This window comes from Oryzias latipes, chromosome 9 (genome assembly GCF_053564925.1).
Source record: "Oryzias latipes strain Hd-rR chromosome 9, Olatipes_Hd-rR_3.1".
In the NCBI taxonomy this organism is placed as follows: Eukaryota; Metazoa; Chordata; class Actinopteri; order Beloniformes; family Adrianichthyidae; genus Oryzias; species Oryzias latipes.
In genome coordinates, this window is record NC_136245.1 from 23,815,401 (window position 1) to 23,831,817 (window position 16,417).

Consider the following 16,417-nt stretch of genomic DNA (forward strand, 5'->3'; position numbering starts at 1 on the left):
GGCTCACCCCCCACCTCGCCATGTCCGAGACGATGTCCCGCAGCTCACCCGCCGAATACATACGATCGGTTGAGCTCTTTTTTCCCATGTGTCTGTTGCGCATCCTCATTGCTGAGCATTTTTCGTCCGGCTCGTAGCGGGCCGTCGGCAGCGTCACGGCGATCCCCGCTCGGTTGTTTGACCTGCGGCTGAGCTCCAGGAAAACGGACGGCCCCGTCAGGCCAAGCGGCGCTTCGCCAGCGATCGACTCGACCGAGTTGTGCTTCTCCGGGGGCCAGCGCCCGGGTTCAGTCCACTTGCAGGGGCCCTCCAGTTTTTCCATCCAGGAATCCAGGTCCAGCAAGGCGCCATGCTGAGCCGCCACCTCCCCGGCTTCCCGCAAGGCCGCTTCGGCCTCCTCGGCCCGACTCGTTTCGAGCCACAGGGCCGGCTTCCCGGGGGTCCGGGATCCTTTCTCTGCGACCTCCGCGGGCCTCAGACCCGTGGGGCACAACGCGTACACGGTGCCTCGCTCTTGACACATGGTGCAGTTCCGCCCGTGGGGCGCCGTGCGCCCACACTCGAGCAGAGGCCGTCTCCCGTGCCTTCGGTGCAGCATCCTCCCGTCCTCCCCGTACAGCGTCCCGATCTCAGAGCACTCGGAGTAAGTTTTGGTGCAAGCGTAGCGCGTCGCGTTATCGTTCTTCGCCGACATGAGGCGCGCGATGGTCTTCCCGGACATTGAGGGCATGACGTCCACGCGTGACCCGTACATGTCGTGCAGGACTCCGAAGTAGGCCCCGAACCCGGGTTCACGCGGGTCCGCGTCCAACACGGCGAACTTCAGGTCTGGGCAGCCGCCCAATAACCAATCCAGCACGGCGGCTGTCTCCTCGACTCTCAGGTCTCTGCTCCTGGGCTCGGGCCGAACGAGCCTCACTCCTATCGCGCCTCCCCATCCTTGACGACTCATCTCGCGCAGGGTCTCGTTGGCCCCGGCAGGCACTCTCGGGCCGGTCTCGACCTGCTTCTGCTTCCTTGCGCTCGTTCGTCGTGCGGGGAGACGGATGTAGGGACCGCCTTGTCGTCCCGCGTCGTTGTGCAGCAGCACGGGTACCTCGAGCAGCATCACGTCACAGCTCTTGACGTCCAGAGGCGCGTTCGGCGAGTCGCGCCTGGGGGCTGGGGCGCCGTCAAACACGGCGCTTGTGGCCTGGCAGAGGCGCTCGGTCTTGCGCGTTGTCGTCCCCCACAGCGTCCTACCCTGTGCTGCGCCGATGGCGAACTGCCGGCCGGACACCTCGAGCGTCCAGTCGTTGCCTCCGAGTCCGTGGTAAGCGTGCCTGAGGCCGATCAGGGCGCACTCGGGCGAGCAGGGGCCCGCGGGGGAGCTGTACCGCAGGAGGTCCTTCGTGCAGTTGCAGCCGGGGCTCTGCTGCTGCCGCGGGTTCGCGACGGTACGCCACTCCAAGAGGGCCACCGCTAAGAGCAGCCGCACTTGCCAACTGGGAAACATGGCCCCCTGTTGTTTTTATTTTTTTTTTTTAGTTTTCAATGGTTCGCTTTACATGGCCCCCTGTTGTTTTTATTTTTTTTTTTTAGTTTTCAATGGTTCGCTTTCCGTCGCCGAGGTCGGAGTTCCTCTCGACTAACGGGGGATAAGTTAATTCACCTAACGAGCTCGCAGGCTCGCGGAGCCATGGCGCTGGACCAGGGATTTCCGTCGTCGCGACGCTGTGTGTCGAAACCCAAGACGCTCCTGAGTTTGTTCGACGGGACCGGCAGCATATGCAGGCCTTTCGTTGCCGCCGGGTGGACGGTGCGTAGGCTCGACATGGACGGGAGACACGGGGCCGATATAGTGACGGACGTAAGGCAGTGGGACCCGAGCAGGGACTGGCGGGGGCCCGCGCCCGACGTTGTTTTCGCTGGGCCTCCGTGCGAAAACTACAGCTTGGCCCGGACCAGAGCCTGCACGCCCAGGGACCTGAGACTTGCTGACTCGCTGGTGACCAAGACGCTGGAAATCATAGAACACTTTCATGGACAAAACCCTCGCATGCTGTACTTTGTCGAGAACCCGGATTCCAGCATGCTATGGAAGCGCTGGGTTTCTCACCGGCTGTACGAGGACCCCGGCAAGCACTTTCTCAGCTCCTTTGTCGAGTACATGGACGCGAAAAGGGGCGCCAAGAGCTACAAGTACCTGACTTGGGCCAAGCGCAAAAGCTTCACCTCGGGCTGCAGAGACAGTCGCGTCGTCAGGCTGGACTACTGCATGTACGGCACCAATTACCGAAAGAGGACGAGGCTGATGACCAACAGCCCCTTCGAGGCCTCGCTGTGCAAAAAGAACTGCTCGGGTTTCAGAGAGCGCAAGCACGTGGAAGCGGCTCAGCGGGGACCCTACGACAGGGGCGCTAAGCGCGAGGGGCACTCCCTGGACGAGCTTCACGCCTATCCCGCCCGACTGGCGGACGCGATATTCACACACGTCAGCCGGGCCGAGTGGCGCGTACGACAGGGACTGAGCCCGTCGATTGCCGAGCCCGTCTTGAGACCGGTGAAGCGCCAGAAGAATGTGTGATGTGAATGAGTGGATGAGATATGCTGACATGGTGTATCTTGGGGGCCCATACTGACCGTGCGATCGTGGGTCATTTCAAAAGCTCCAACTAAAAACCAACAGGCTCTGTGTCTCCTGTCTTGAGATGTCTGGGCGATTGTACACATACACTCTTTTGCTTGCTGCTTCAGTTTCTGCTGAGCGTTCCAAATAAAGCTCTGACTAGAAAACAGCACCCTCTGTGATTCTTGTCTAACCTCGTCTGTTTTTATTTTTTTTATTTTTTGCTCACAGGGTCAATGCATTTGCATCCAAAGTGCAAACCTAGGCGAAATAAAATGTTGACACTCGAAAAACAAGCAAAAAAAAAAAAAGCAACACATATAAGACTCAAATGGGGTTTGGTGCAAACTTTATTATTTCACACATATGTATTGATCCATTTGTAAGACACTGATTTTCAAAGCAGAGAAACAGAACAGAAAAGAAAAAAAAAACGGAAAAAAAAAACAGCGGATGTCAAACAACCCCAGTTTCCCCCAGTAAGTCCCTTAAGAGCATCAGTTACAAGCAGGTCTGAGCCGTCTTCCTTCCTCAAGCCACAAAACATTTGGCTTTGGTGTGTGAGTCAAAGACCAGGGCACAAAGCTTGGTCCTGGAATGTACCCTTCCGTGAATGGGGCACGGGTAGGTCTCAGACTTTTCGTCGGCTTGCACGTACACCAGCCCCGATCCGGTCGTCCTCAGCGTCACCGGCACGCCCCACTGATCGGACAGTCTCCGAGCCTCGCTTTCTGCCACCGCTCGATCCGGGGCCCCTGGTCGCTCCGTTTCGGGACCAGGCCAGATTCTCTCCGCCCCGACTGCGCACTCGAAGCGTGCGCCGAGCGACGTCACGTCGGGAGCGATGGGGTTAGAGGAGAGGCCCACGGAGAGAGCGCAGGGGTCCTCGAAGCGAGGATCCTCTAAGTCTTCTCGAGCGTTGAAGGTGTCCACGTACTCGAAAGCGAAGCCGTCCTTGCTGCAGTTTGGAAGTCTCACGCACTTTCTGCAAGAATACGGAGCTTTGTCGATCGCCGAGCGCCTGCGCGAGCCGGCGTTCGGGTCCTCGGTCCTCAGCCATCCCGACCCGGACACCCTCCGCTCACCGACCGCTCTTCTGAGATCGCACAGCCCGCACTGAGACTGGTCGTCCGGGTATGAGAGCACAGAGTAGCGCAGGGACCTTCTTTCCATCTCTCTCAGCAGCCGCCCGTAAACTTCGATCCCATCGAAGCTGCACAGTTCGACGGGCAGGTACCACAGGATCCTCATGCTGAGCTTAGCCTTGGCCGTGGACACCCTCTGGTACGCTGCGAACTTGCCCAGCGATCGGCACAGTTCCCCCGAAAGCTCGGGGTTTCCCTCGACCTCCGCGCGCTTCACTCCGGCCAGCCCGAGCACAGATTCAGCGGCGACGAGGACGAGGCTCGAGACTACGTTCTGACACAGGCGAGCCTTGGTGGCTCGGTCGGTCCTGTTCGAAAACTTCTCGCTGCATCCCCGACAGCACTTGAGGTCCAGGTCCAAGTTCAGCCTGCTGACGGGTCTGCCCGGCAGGAAGACCTCGTTGTAACAAGGGGGCGGTCGGTCGCAAGGCGACGAGGAGGATGATCTTGCGATCAGGGTGCTTAGGTGGCCTCTGGAGGTTACGGTGTACCTGCGCGAAACCTTCCCCGTGTCGCGATCAACCGGGTCCTCCATGAGGAGCACAGGGTTTATCGATCCCCAGTGACAGCGCGCGGGCAAGGGACCCAGGGGTCCCGAGGCTCGTTTCAGGCAGTAGTCGACCAGGTCGTTGAAGCGTAGCTCCGCGCCCGTGAACACAGTGAACGCGTAAGGAAAGCCCTTCGGGCCGTCCGTCAGCGTTCCAGACAGATTGTTGAAGGCGGCATAGATCTCCCCGACCCCGTGAGCGATTCCCGGATCGACTGCGGCCACGTCTTCGTCCTCGCCGCTCGCGAGGTCCTCGCCATCATTGCCGCCGACCTCCTCTTCGCGGGAGCTCCCGTTTCCTCCGCTAATAGGGGTCTCCCCCTCAGCCTCTGCGCTCCCGGGCTCTTCGACGTCGAGTTTGTCACCTTCTGTCTCGTCGACAGAGCCGTCCCGAGCCTCGCCCTCTCGGTGGTCCTCCGCAGGGTCCTCGTCTTCTTCGTAGTACCTCCATCGAGAAAACGAAAAGCGGTCCGAACCCACCAGTGGTACACCGTGCAGAGTGACGTGCTCCTCCGCACTACGGTCGAGCAGCCCCCCTGGCGCCACCATGTCCTCCACCTCGGGCGGCCCGGACCGGACCTCGGACGTGTAGTGCAGGCTCAAAGCTCGACGGAACAGGGGGTAATGGTGCGTCACGTCGTACTGCCTGCGGAGCATCTCCTTCACGGAGCGCGCAAACAAGACCTGAAGCCGGGCTCCGAGCCTTGAGTCCTCGCCCTTCTCGTCCTCGGGCTTCTGCGCGTAGCAATTCAGGAAGAGAGAACAGTCCACTCCTTTGGACAGGCACAGTCTCGTGAGCTCGTCCTGGCGCGCCGCGCACTGAAGGACGCCGCGTGCGTCTGTGTGAAAGCGCACATCTCGATCGAGGGCGCAGGCTCTGCCAGAGCACCCGAGCAGGACGAGGTCTACGAGTGCTTGCACGACAATGCTCGCGCAGCTCTCAAAGTTTCGATCCAATATCCTCGCCGAGCATTTGTCTCCGGGGCGCAGGTTCACAGCTTCGGACGACGCGTTCCACACGTTCCACTCATTCTCCTCAGATCCTCTTGTCAGGTAGCAGACGGGTTTGTACACGCGGTCAGGCGAGGGCCTCTGAGTTCCTCCCAGAGGACCAGAGCGCTGCTGCTGCTGCTGCTCTGCCGTGTTCACCCTTCTTTTCGCACGATTCATCGTGTGACTGACGTTCTGCAAGAGGGTGCGATGTTGCTGATATTCTTTTCCTACTTTTTTTTTTTCCTTCTCTTTCGGTAACAATCCACAAAGTGAAATTCGTCTCAGATTCTCGGGCCCGACGGGGACGAGGTGCAGGGTGAGGCTCGCTCGCGCCTAGAGAACTCGCCTCCGAAGCTCGGTGACCCGTCACAGAACCGAATTTAGGAGGGTGTCTTGTAGAGCGCCCGCCAGCACTCTTATTTTGTGATAACAGCGAGGCCCGTGCTCCCCTGGGCAGCGGCCGCACATGTAGCACCACAGTTTCTCGGACAACGTTACGTATAACCCGTGGGTGAGATGAACTTTCAGAGAAATGTCCGTCCCGGCCGGCACCCACACAGCCTGAGGGTGAGCGATTAGGCCTCTAGTGAACCTGGCTTGGCCCAACTCAATGGCGATGCGCTCAGGTGTGTAGTTTGAAGTCAGGACGGGGCAAGCGCCTCCCGAGACGAAAGCGTGCTGGTTCAGATAGGTCTCGCCTGGCGCCGCAACGACCACGTCCATGCCGCAGGAGAAACATCGACTGTGCCCCGTGGGCTCGGCGGGAGCACGGCCTTGGGCGGCCTGCGAAATACCCGTTTCATCGTTCTCTCTGGGCATTCCCAGCCGTACCATTTCTTGCGCAAAATACGAATTGTCGTCCGGGTGGACGTCTCGGCCTCCATTTGTGCTGTTCAACCACTCGAGCCTGCGCGACATGGAGACGTCAAAGTACGGGTCTAGGCCGATCGGCACGTACACGCCGTCCCTGCGGACGATGTTGCTGTAGACCGTAGGTTCGTCTCCCTGTCGTCGCTCCATCCCCTGGACTAGTTTGACACCTGATGCGAGCCTGGCTGCAAAATGTTTGTGAAACAGAATCCTGGAGCCTTATAAAGAGTCACTTACCTGGCACAGATGTCTGAAGTTGGTGTTACGAAATAAAATGAAAGGAGAGAGAGAGAAAGAAAAAAGCAAAGACAGCAAGAAGAAGGAGCGAGGTGACAGAGAATGAGATAGATAGGGACGGACGAGGAAGACTAGTAAAAGAGTGCCCACTCACGTCGTTGCTGCTGGACAGAAAGTGAGCGAAGGACGAGCCCTTGTACCCGGGATCGAATCTGTACACCCGGTTCTCGGGGCTTCCGTGAACGCTCACGGTCCTCTCGGTCTGAAGGAAGGATGGGAGTCTCTGGAGTTCCTCCATGGCGGCTTCCACCCCTAGCCTCAGTGTGGTGCACATGTGTTTGTTCTGAGCCTGCACCATGACGTTGATGTCCAAGTGCAAGAGCACCGCCGCCAGTATCAGCCTCATCGCCAGGCTCTTGCCGCACTGCCTCGGGGCGAGGCACAGGGTGTACGGGTTGGCGTATCGAGCAAACTCCTTTTCCACTTCGTGCAGGTGGCTGCGCGCCGGGTCCTGGTAATCGTAGCTCTCGGAACCCAGAGGCGCGAGGTTCAGCGTGCTCAGCAGGGCGTGCTTGTGCCTGAAGAGCTCGTCTCCGAACTGTGCCTCTGTGACGCCCAGCACGACTCCTCTCAAGAGCTCCATCTGAAAGGGCTCCATGCGCATGCCGTTCGTTTGGAAATATTCAAACACCCGTTCTACCATGCGCCGAAATCGATACATGAGGCGATCGGAGGCGTCCCCTTCTAGATTTCCAGAGGCCCGTATCTCGCGCACCCTCGCCTTCGCGCCTTCCAAACCCAGCTCGCGAATCAAGACGGCTTGCGCCACTCGGTCTGTCATCAGCCGATTGTATTCCGAGACCCTCTCCCGTTCGGAGCGCCTGCTCTCCTCCTCGACCTGATCCTTGTAGAGCCTGAGCCGTACGCAGTCCACAGCCACAGCCAAAGGCACCGGCGGCCTGGAGCCAGGCACGGGATCGCGCACGATTTCTCTTCGCAACCAAAGGATGTCATCAGGGTCTGGTGACAGAGCTCTCCACGGAGCTCTCGACAGGCCAGGGCGCGCGAGGCGCAATGGCCTAGGTCCACGCGTGAGCTCGCTGCTCGAGGAGAGGGCAGCGGGTGAGGCGCTGTGTCCGGCGGAGCTCATCGCGCACAGTGCCTGGGCTCGCCGAACCCGCGATGCAGAAAGACGTCCCTGCAAGGCCGCCGTGAGCGAGTTCGTGCTGCCGCTCAAAATCCACTTCAGGTACTGCTGGCTCTTCTCCGGGATTCCCGTCAGCGATGCGGCGCGACCGAGAGACGCGTGCCTGCCGGGAGTTTTAACAGATCTCGAAAGAGTTCGCTTCAACCGCGTAATGATGTCGGGAGACGGCGATCCCGAATTCTGCTGCGAGGGAAGGCTCTCGGACGTCTTCGGGATGAAATCTTTCTGGCTCACCACCGACGGAAGGTTGGTCGTCGTCGACTCGCCTTTCGAAGACGCCAAGTTGTCTCTGCTGAGGCACCGCAATCTCACGGACGCCCTGGCTCTCTGGGAAATGCAGCCCGAGCTGTGCTCCCGGCTCACCGAGGACTCGAGCGCTGCGCACTCAGCCTTGATCGGGCTTTGCGGGGACGCGTGCCGCCTGAGCCGAGGCTGCTTCTACAACCTGTACGCCAGGTACCCTTTGCCCGTGGAGAAGCAAAGAGGCGGCTTCGCTTCCGCACCTCCCCAGAATCGTAAGGCCCCCGTCGAGGAATGCGACGTCTCCGCTCGAGAGATACGTTCTGGTCAGGAGTTGCTCTCGATCCTCGCACCTCTCTACGCCACGTATTTCGCCCTGGTGGAGGGGGACCCGGCTTTGGATGAGCTCTGGCGCAGAGTGGATCTCCTCGGGGCGAGGTGGCTGGTTCGAGAAGAGTTTTCGGAGCTGAGCCTCTCCGTCAGGCTGCGCGACAGTCGGTTCGCGAGATTGGCGTTCGCCTGCGCTTTCTCTCCGACTGTTGAGCATGGCAGGTCTTTTGGGCGCAGAAACCGCCGCTCATTAACCCTGGACGCTGACCCGCGAAGGCCGCCGTGATCAGCTCTCGCTCCACCGAAGACATGGACCCTCCCAAGTTCGAAGACAAGGAAGAAACGATTAGGTCCATGCTCAGCACCCGCTTTGGCAGCTACCGCGTGGTCTTCAAGCAAGCTGCGTGCGACGTGTGGGTGCGAGGCAGAGATTGCACGGTCCAGTACCAGGTGCGCAAGCGCCCGGACGGGGCCGGGTGGTACGCCTACTCGAAATCCGAGTCCAGAATATTGGGGGAGTCGGCGGAAGACGTGATAAAGCTGTGCGTGAAGGACACGATTTCCGAACAGGACGAACGGGAGGACGAGGTGGTGGGGAAGGAGGACAACGAGGATGAGAACGAGGCGTCGCGGCACGACTACGAAGTGATACGCAAGCTCTTGGAGCGCGAGAAAGACAGCCGGCCCCAGGGAGAGACGATCCCGGACGTCGGGGACTATCGAAGGGCCGGGGGGTGGTTGAACTCGGGGCGGAGATGCGAGGATGGCGACCGATCGACCGAGGACGACGAGAGTGGCGATGAGCGAGACCGCTTGCGGGAAAGCTTTGGCAACCTCAGGCTCGGGGCAACGGATCGTGTGAAAGTCCAGCACCGCCATGCCGCTCGCCCCGTCAGCCCGAGTCTGGCTAACTGGGACCTCGACCCATCCGAAAGACGCTGGCCTGGCTTCCCCCCTCCAGTCCGTCGAGACCTGAAACCCGTGGAGCGCCTCTTCGCCAGGGGAATCCGTTCGATCTATTGTGGTGACGAGGAAGTCACGGATTCGAAAGGTCCATCGGAGTACGACAGCGAAGAGGATGGATACGCGTGGGGCTGCCGAGATAACAAGTCCTGAGCGTCGCAGCAAGCACCCGTACAAGCGCAAGGCAACGGGGCTGAATTTAGAAATTTAGAGTGTGTGTAATAATTTTTTTTTAATTTTATTTCATTTTCTACCCATTTTCATCGGAACCACTTTACACCTCAGAGCTCCGGTCTATGTTCCGTGGAGATGAACGAGGTCGGACGAGCCTTTCCCGTCTACTTGAGCCCATAAGCAGCATAAGAGCGAAGAGACGAAGCCTCGGTCTTGTCTACTTGTCTGTTTCTGGAGCGTACACTCACACGAAAGCAGTCTGATACAACAAGCCCATCCGCCACTGCAGCAATGTCAACCACTCCAGAACAAGACTTGTACTCCTCGGATGTGACGCGCACCAGGGCATCGTCCTTCACGGTCACAACGGACACTGAATCGTTCACCACGGCCCGCAGTCCCGAAGGAGACGGTGTTGTTCCCGTATTCTCGCCCAGAGAGATGGCCCGCTCGGAGCATGACGGCGATTCGGGCCTTGAGGAGACCGAGGCCGAACCGGACAGCGTCCTTTACCTCCAGCTCTCGTCGAACCCTGGGATCGCAGAGCCGCGGATCGATTTCGAGCCCCCGTCCGATTCATCGGGAAGCGAGATCTACAGCTCCTCCGATGACGATGAGGAAGACAGCAGCATAGAAAATTATGATCGCTACGACCCAGCACTCCGGTGGCACCACCCAGACGTTGTAGACCACATGCGAGGACTGGGCCTGGCCATCGACGAAGAAGGATACTGGTTCGATCCGGGTTCCTTCCCCCTCTTCTCTGAGCCTAAAGGCGTCGTGTTTGAAGACGACGATTGAAGTTCTGCTTGCTGTGTGTGTGTCTGTTCACATTTTCGCTACCATCTTTATCTTATGAGACTCAATAAAGGTTCTGCTATCTGATAACCAGTGTGCTTGGGTTTGTCGAGAGCTCCCGACGCTCGTGCAGTGAAAGGTTTAGGGGGAGCATGGGTTCGAAACCCTAACGCCGGGAGTTTGAAATGGGGGACATAAAATGAAATAAAGAAACGTGACCACCGGCAACAGCAAGCGTTTGAGCCTTTTCCCTTTTCATTTTATTGAGGTGAAACAAAACAAAACACAGCTGCATTTCACGTACAATGAACCTCTCCGCATATTCTCACGGAGCTCTCTCCCCCGTGAATCTCGTCTCTTGTGTGGCAAAGGAGCAGAAACGCGGAGAGCACGTCGTCCCTGGTGTATTCGCCCCCCTTGGACTTTTTGCCTCCGGTGACCACGGTCCCCCCGCTGCCCTTGGCTGACTCCTTGATCGAGACGGCAGCCATTTCCTCCCTCAGTTTGCCCAAGAGCCGCTTCCCGTGCTCTGCGTGCAACCTGTCGGCCAACCTGCTGTCGGGTAGGGAGATGGTGTCTCGGATCTCCAGAGCTCGAGCGGTCGCGTCCGTGGCCAAATTGATACCGCTCCTCGACCTCCTGTACATGTGCACGGCCATGGAGGAGCCGGTTCTCGTGCTGGAGCCGGCGCCCCGAGAGACGCCCAGGGTGGCTTCCACGGCTCTGCCCTTCCCCACAGCCTCGGCCAGCACGGCCCAGCCGAGGGACATGACGCACTCACAGTAGCCCAGATCGTCCCTCTCTATGGCGGACACGGTGCTGAGCACCATGGCCAGTTTGGTCTTGGCACTGACGTGTTTCCCCAGCATGTACCTGGAGTTGACCTGGGACCACTTGCTGTAAAAGAGAACCCTGAAGCCAGCGCGTGCCAGAGCGTGTTCGAGCAGCTCCTTCAGGTCGGCCAGCGCATTCACGTAGGTGTTTTGCTCAAACACCACAACCACCGGCACCTCTTTCCAGTGCGCTGAGGGCAAAAGGACTTTGAGCAGCCTGACGTGAGCGCTCAATAGGGCCGCGTACACCCTGGTGACTTGATCTAGGTCACGTATCTCCAGCTCGTCCAGTGACATGATCTGCAAAGAGACGGGGGAGAAAGCGGGTTTAGGTACTTTGTGGCGAGAAACGAATTGCACATAGGAAACCGCTGGGCGCTCAACACGATCACATTCAGCTTCTTAATCATCATCATCATCATCATCATCATTATCATCATCATCATCACTTGTTGCAATATCACCCTTCGAGTAAGACTAAGGTTACGCTTTGTCAACATGTCTTTCTGCCCCGCGTGCCGCAGGGCTCGAAGACAACTCTTGAGCCTGATGAGCATGCCGTGGGAGCTGCTACTCTCCCGGTACGAGTTCATGGTAGCCCTCGCTTCGTTCCGCCGCAACATGGACCTGTTCGTCGAGATGGACATCGGGCAACTGAGGACGGCGTACAGTCAGGTGGTGTCGTTCTCGCCCGCGAGGATACTGGTGACAGACTCGCTCGTCTCTCATTACGTGCTGAGTTCGAGGAACGAGCACCCGGGACGAGAAGCTCTGGCTTCGGCCCCGCGCGTCCCCGTGGAGCTTTCGGAGGCAGTGACCCTTGCCCTCGGAAACAGCGTGCCGAGACGTTTTGTGCACGATTGCATGAGCCAGCATGAGTGGCGTGGGCACGAGGAGATGGTTCTCTCTGCCTTCGCCTCTGCAGAGTCTGTGCGCGGCGGGCCCCTAAAGTACCTGGCCCTGGTAAAGGCCAGCTCCCGGAACGTGGCCTCTCTGCACACGGTGGTGGCGCTCGCCATTACGGGCTGGCTGATGGAGCTGTCGGGGCATAGCGTGGGGAGTTGCGAGTGCGGGGTCTGGGAACAGGCCCTGGAGCTCATCTCGTGCTCCGTGCCAGACGCGGAGACCTCCCTCAGCGTGCAGGACGAGAACCGCGTGAGCGCGTACATCTGCACCCTGATGGACGTGAAGCCCGGGCCCCAGGAGCGAGCTCTTCCCGGGCCGGCTCCCGATTACGGGTACGTTTTTAGAGATCTTCTGGTGTCCGGTTTAGGGGGGACAGAGGAGGAAGGCGCCGATCGTGGGCGGGAGACCTACCACTAGCTTGCCTCCAGCGATCTCCACGGCGCAACACACTCCGGCGCAGGACCTGGAACCTCCCCCGAAGGTTGGGTCCAGACACAAGTAAGCCTTGGTCACGATCGATCGGGCCACGTCTTCCAGGGCCCAACAGTTGTTGGACAGGAACCTGTTGATGACGGAAGCCTCGAACGGGACTGTGGTGTCGGTCTTGATGTCCTCGGACGAAGTGCTGCTGCTGCCTGTGACCTCGCTCTCGAAACCCTTGGGTGAGACCATGTTCATGAGCTCCTTGAGCTGCCCGTCCACCGAAATGTGTTGCGGGCAGTAGACGCCGAGGCAGCAGCAGGTGAGCCCCGGATCCCTTTCGTGGTATGCGCATTTGAAACTCTGAGACACCACGTGGTAAGCGGGGCCTCCCCGGTCGTCGCGGATGTCCGCGACCTTGTTCAGCCAAGGCGTGTTGTTGACGTGGCTGGTGATGTGAACCTGTTTCCGTCCTCTGAACGCGATGTTGGGCAGGACGGCCAGAAGCACCTTGGAATTCACGAAGCCTACTTCGTCCACCAGGATGAGGTCGGCGCTCTGTCCCCTGCTCGCCTGTGAAGAGAGGCAATAAAAATTGATAAGGAACAAAGAAAAGGGAAAGGAGAAGAACACAGAGAAAGGAAATACGAAGGGAGAGGAGGAGAATCGAGAGACGCTAAGGGAAATACGAAGGGAGAGGAGGAGAATCGAGAGACGCTAAGGGAAGCGCCGATGGACCGCTGGCCTTCAGAATTAATAGACGATCCGCAGTGGGTGAGCCACTGCGTGGAGGAGGAATGCGCTTTTGACGACCGATACATCCCGGGCTGTTACGTATGCTCAGCGCACCTCAGCAAGCACTCGTGCTCGGGATTCGACTGCGCCCTCGTGCGGGCTATGGCCGCCCGAGTTTCTTACGCCTCGGCGTCGGGGGAATTTTCCTGCCCCGTGGTGGGGCTAGCCGCATTTCGCAGGGAGGACCCTGACTTCAGGGGGCCCTGGTACTATGGAACGGAGGCGACGGTGGGCTACGGAGCATTGGAAGTTGACCCGCGGACGGGCGGACCTCGCGGAGGTCCGTGGGTCGAAGACCAGTGCGGCGTATCGGCGCGGGTGCTGAAATCCTGCCTGCCGGCCATGATTGCACTTTTCTCCACCATCCTCACGCGGGAATTTGCAGACGAGTACCGGACCGTTGAGCGCGGAGAGGGTCAAGTCCCGTCGCAGCGCTGCCGATGGACCTCTCGAGTGTTCAGGCTCGCGGGCTGTATCGAGTTCCGGACCGTCGGCGAGCGGGTCCGAGCGGACCTAGGAGATCTGGGAACCGTGAGGGACGCCGCTCTCAAAAGCGCAGCCGCCGTGTCCACCCTTTTCTGCTCACCCGAAGCTAGGATCAAGCGCTTCGTGAAGAAAATGGTGAACAAACAAAGCGACAAGCACTCGAGGAGAGACGGCTTTTACACTCTGGTGATCATGGCCTCTCTTTGCTTCTTCCCTTACTTAAAACTCGCCGTGCTGAGCGAAATGTTCGACAACAGGACCCTGGTGCTCATGTTTTTCGACAAGACCCTCGCCAGGCACAACCAGTGGTCCATGCTCTCTACCAACGTCCACCTGCACGTGAAACGGCCTCAGTTTCAGAGAGCGCTCGCCGACGCCGACCCGGGTAGACTCCTGCCACTGGTCGTGAGGGCCGCCTTGGACGACTACGTTTCTCTATCGGGTCAGAGCAGCGAGCTGAAATGCCTCCCGGCCACAGTAAGGGCCGCGAGCCAGTCCGAGCCTCGCTCGGAGAAAATGGAAACGCGCTCCGATGCCGCTCCCGAGGCAAAAGGGGGATGCCCTCTCCGGCGGGCTTTTACGAGGTCCACAGAGGCAGGGTCGAGGAGAAGAGAATCCGCGTGAGCGACGAGTCGCCCTCGTCGCAGCGATCCAGACAAATCCGCGTGGGATGACGACATGCTACCTTTCGTCCGATGTCTTCGCATCTCACGCTGAACATTGTACCTCGTGGCTGTTGTTTCTCTGCTGTGTTGTACCTACGCTACCTTCAATAAAATCTCCAACGAAAATGTGTCTGATGTGTTGGTTTGCATGCCTTGCCATCTTTTCTACCCCTTCATCCCCCCTTAAGAAAAGAACGGAAAAAAAAAACAAAACAGCGCTTGTTCAAATTCAGGTTTGGTGTATCGGCTTTATTTTCCCAACCATGTCACCCCAATGATACAAAAAAACGATGAAACGAAAGACAACGAAACAAAAAACAAAACAAAACAACAAACATAGAACCAGCAACTCGTACACGTTCCACAGCAGCACAAAGACACAGGAGGGCCTTAGACATCCCCATATCTCTTCTCTTTCAGTTTCCTCCCTTTCTTTCGCTTGGAGCACAGAGGTCTCTTCCATTCCACCCCTTTGCGCCTCGCGCGTTTCGCCTCTCTCGTCTCCACGTGGCCGGACGCGTCCTGCTCCCGTAGGGCCGCGCTCTCCAGAGGCAGCTCTAAGAATCGCAGAGCACGATCCGATTTGAGCTTCTGCAGCGCCTCCCTCTTCCACTGGAGGTTGACCAGGGCGGTCAACGGCGCGTGTCCGAATCGCACCAAAGCGTCGTACGAGCTTTCTGGGTTGGCCCTCGCCAGCCTATCGGCGAAAAATCTCACAAACGCGATCTCGCATCGCAAGCAGTTCCGCGATGCGCTCGAAGGGCACGTGGGCTGAGGCCACGGGTTGGGCCGAGTCCGATCCTCTTTGTCCTCTCGCAGACAGCCTGAATCCAACGTGGTCGTCATCAAACACGTAGATCCCGTCCCGAGACAGTTCCTCGGGCGAGTCTCCCATGAGCACGTATCCATGAGGAAGCTTGCGCAGTGTGCAGTACGATGTGATGTGAGCGAACAGCCAGACCAGAGAAGCGATCTTTCTGTTATAGGGCGTGGGTCTTGTCGTGTGTTTTAGCTGTCTGTCCACTCCCTCGCTCAAAGTCGCTCCGATCAGCGGAACCTTCGCTACCCGAGACACGCTCCTCACCAGGCTCCACGAGGTCTCCACCGACAGCCCCGACGCCACCAGGTGCTTGAACAGAACGATCCTCTCGGCCGTCCCGTTGTACCTGTCCGTGTATCTGCGGACAGGGTCCAGCGAGGCCATGCACACGTATGAGAGCAGTTTGTCATTGGTACCCGTTGAGGCAACGGAGGCCAAAGACAGCTTGAGCTGCTCCACCTCGAGGCCCGCTCGCGTGCGATAGTCCTCCCTCGCCGGGTCGGGGCAACGCGTCGCCAGGAGCCTGGCCCTTTCTCGGCTCCTGTTCAGCGAACCGTAAAAGCGGTGCAGCCAGCGCACGGGATGGGTGCTCAGGTACCTCGGGGCTTCCAGCTCCTCCAGCGTGCGCACGTACGATCGGAGCTGATGAACCACTTCTTTCCCTAGGGCTATCTGTTTGTCCATCTCGTCCCGCCGCTTGATCGACTCCAGCTGCTCGAGGAACCTCACGGACCTCGGGCCACCACCCGTACCTTCCGCGGGCCGCTCCGTCCCGGGAAACGCGCCTCCGCTCGGCCTGGCCCCGGCCACCTCCCCGAAGCCTTCGCTGTTGGCCAAGTCCAGCGCGGCCGACGCGGCAGAGTCCGGGTCGACGGGGGGCTCCGCGCCCTCGTGCCTCAGCGTGAAGTGGCAGCAGGAAAACATTCTCCTGGTTTCTTCCCAAGTGTCCAGGGTAATGTCGGTTTCGAAATAGCACTCAGGGCACTCCTTGGTGTCTGCGACCAGCCTCGGAATCATTGGGTAGCGCAGCACCAACGCGAAAAAGTCCCTGAGAGAGTCCAGCGCGAGCAACGACTCTTCGGTCGAGATTGTGCCGAACTCCCTGCTCAGCCTCGCGTACACCTCCAGGGCTTCGGAGAACGTGAGGGGTTGGCCCGGCCGCCTGGCGATGGCTTCTCCTTCTTCTATGCCTCGCACCGCGAGCCACAGGGTGAACTCGTTCACTCGCTCTCCGCCCGGGTCCGCTGGGGTCGAGGCGGCCGTGCGGGGCTCGGAGAAAGTCCTCGCGAATTCTAGCAGCGTTGCGTCCGCGTGGCCCAGCAGGCGCGCCGCACAGGCTCTGTCGTACAGCTCGGCCACGGACCTCCGAGCCGTCACGGC

General features: G+C 59.2%; 1 protein-coding gene across 1 annotated transcript in view; it reads right to left on the reverse strand.

The window, feature by feature from the left end:
* Positions 1-10,345: 10,345 nt before the first annotated feature.
* The window catches only part of LOC144994596 (uncharacterized), a 32,432-nt gene continuing 26,360 nt past the window's right edge, over positions 10,346-16,417 (reverse strand). The window contains exons 2-3 of the mRNA XM_078953065.1: positions 12,263-12,844; positions 10,346-11,245 (exon numbers count right to left, since the gene is read on the reverse strand). Coding sequence (XP_078809191.1) covers positions 10,409-11,245; positions 12,263-12,844 — 1,419 coding nt within the window. The 3' untranslated portion in view covers positions 10,346-10,408. The remainder of the gene's footprint in view (positions 11,246-12,262; positions 12,845-16,417) is intronic.